General features: G+C 28.9%; 1 protein-coding gene across 1 annotated transcript; it reads right to left on the reverse strand.

Annotated features, from left to right (window-relative positions):
* Positions 1 to 594, reverse strand: LOC143921927 (TATA-box-binding protein-like). Its single transcript, XM_077445250.1, has one exon. It carries the CDS (start codon positions 592 to 594, stop codon positions 1 to 3), a length of 594 nt encoding a protein of 197 aa, XP_077301376.1.
* Between the last annotated feature and the right edge of the window lie 355 nt (positions 595 to 949).

Raw genomic sequence — 949 nt, forward strand, 5'->3', positions numbered from 1 at the left:
TTATGTTTTTCTATATTGTGTCAGTACGGGATAAATGTTTTCAAAAGCTTCATAAATATCTTCACGTACTTTAGCACCTGTAAGTACTATCTTACCACTTACAAATATAAGCAAGACGATTTTAGGTTTTACCATGCGATATATGAGGCCTGGGAAAAGTTCAGGCTCGTAAGAACAAAAGTTGGTATGTGAATATGCTAAACCTTCTAATTTAATACAAAATTTTAGATCACATGAAGATACAATATTTTGTATCTTGAAATCTGTAAATTGTGCATTAAATCCAAGCTTATTGATTATTTTTGCATATCGCTGTGATGCAATCTTAGAAGATTTTTCAGATTTTGCACCCGTTACAACCATTTTTCCGGATGCAAAAATAAGTGCTGTTGTTTTTGGGTCTCTGATTCTCATTATTACAGCAGCAAATCTTTTTGGATTATATTCAGCATTTCTAGCATGTAATGCTATGCTCCTTAAGTCAAGCTTACAGTTCAAATTGACAGTAGCTACAACATTTTGTAAGACAGGGACTATTCCTGATCTATGGGGTGCAGTTTGTCTGGTTTCTTGAGAGAATTCTGAGACATCCATAGGGGTAGTAAAATAAAGAAATTTTTTCATATATTTAAAAAAAACAAGGATTGATAATATTAGGGATAGGAAGAGATATCTCAAACAGTATTGTAAAATTGAAAAGTTTATTGTATTGAAGTACGGTGGTTTTTAAATACACTTTATAATAAAAAAGTATAGTTTATAGGGGGGTGACGTTTTATTAAAAATAAATAAATATTTGTTTATTATTTTGATTTTTGTATAAACAATAATTTTTATTTGTTTGCTTATTTTGGGTTCCCAATATTATTATTTGTTAATTATATTGATGCTCAATATACTTCTAATAATAGTGTACACGTTTATTTTGATTTGAAACTTTAAAAAATTT

The sequence above is a fragment of the Arctopsyche grandis genome, unplaced genomic scaffold, assembly GCF_051622035.1.
Source record: "Arctopsyche grandis isolate Sample6627 unplaced genomic scaffold, ASM5162203v2 HiC_scaffold_50, whole genome shotgun sequence".
In the NCBI taxonomy this organism is placed as follows: Eukaryota; Metazoa; Arthropoda; class Insecta; order Trichoptera; family Hydropsychidae; genus Arctopsyche; species Arctopsyche grandis.

Bases quoted from the DNA above. Each gene is read 5' to 3' on its own strand.
- LOC143921927 (XM_077445250.1), bottom strand. From the start codon at position 594: ATGGATGTCTCAGAATTCTCTCAAGAAACCAGACAAACTGCACCCCAT.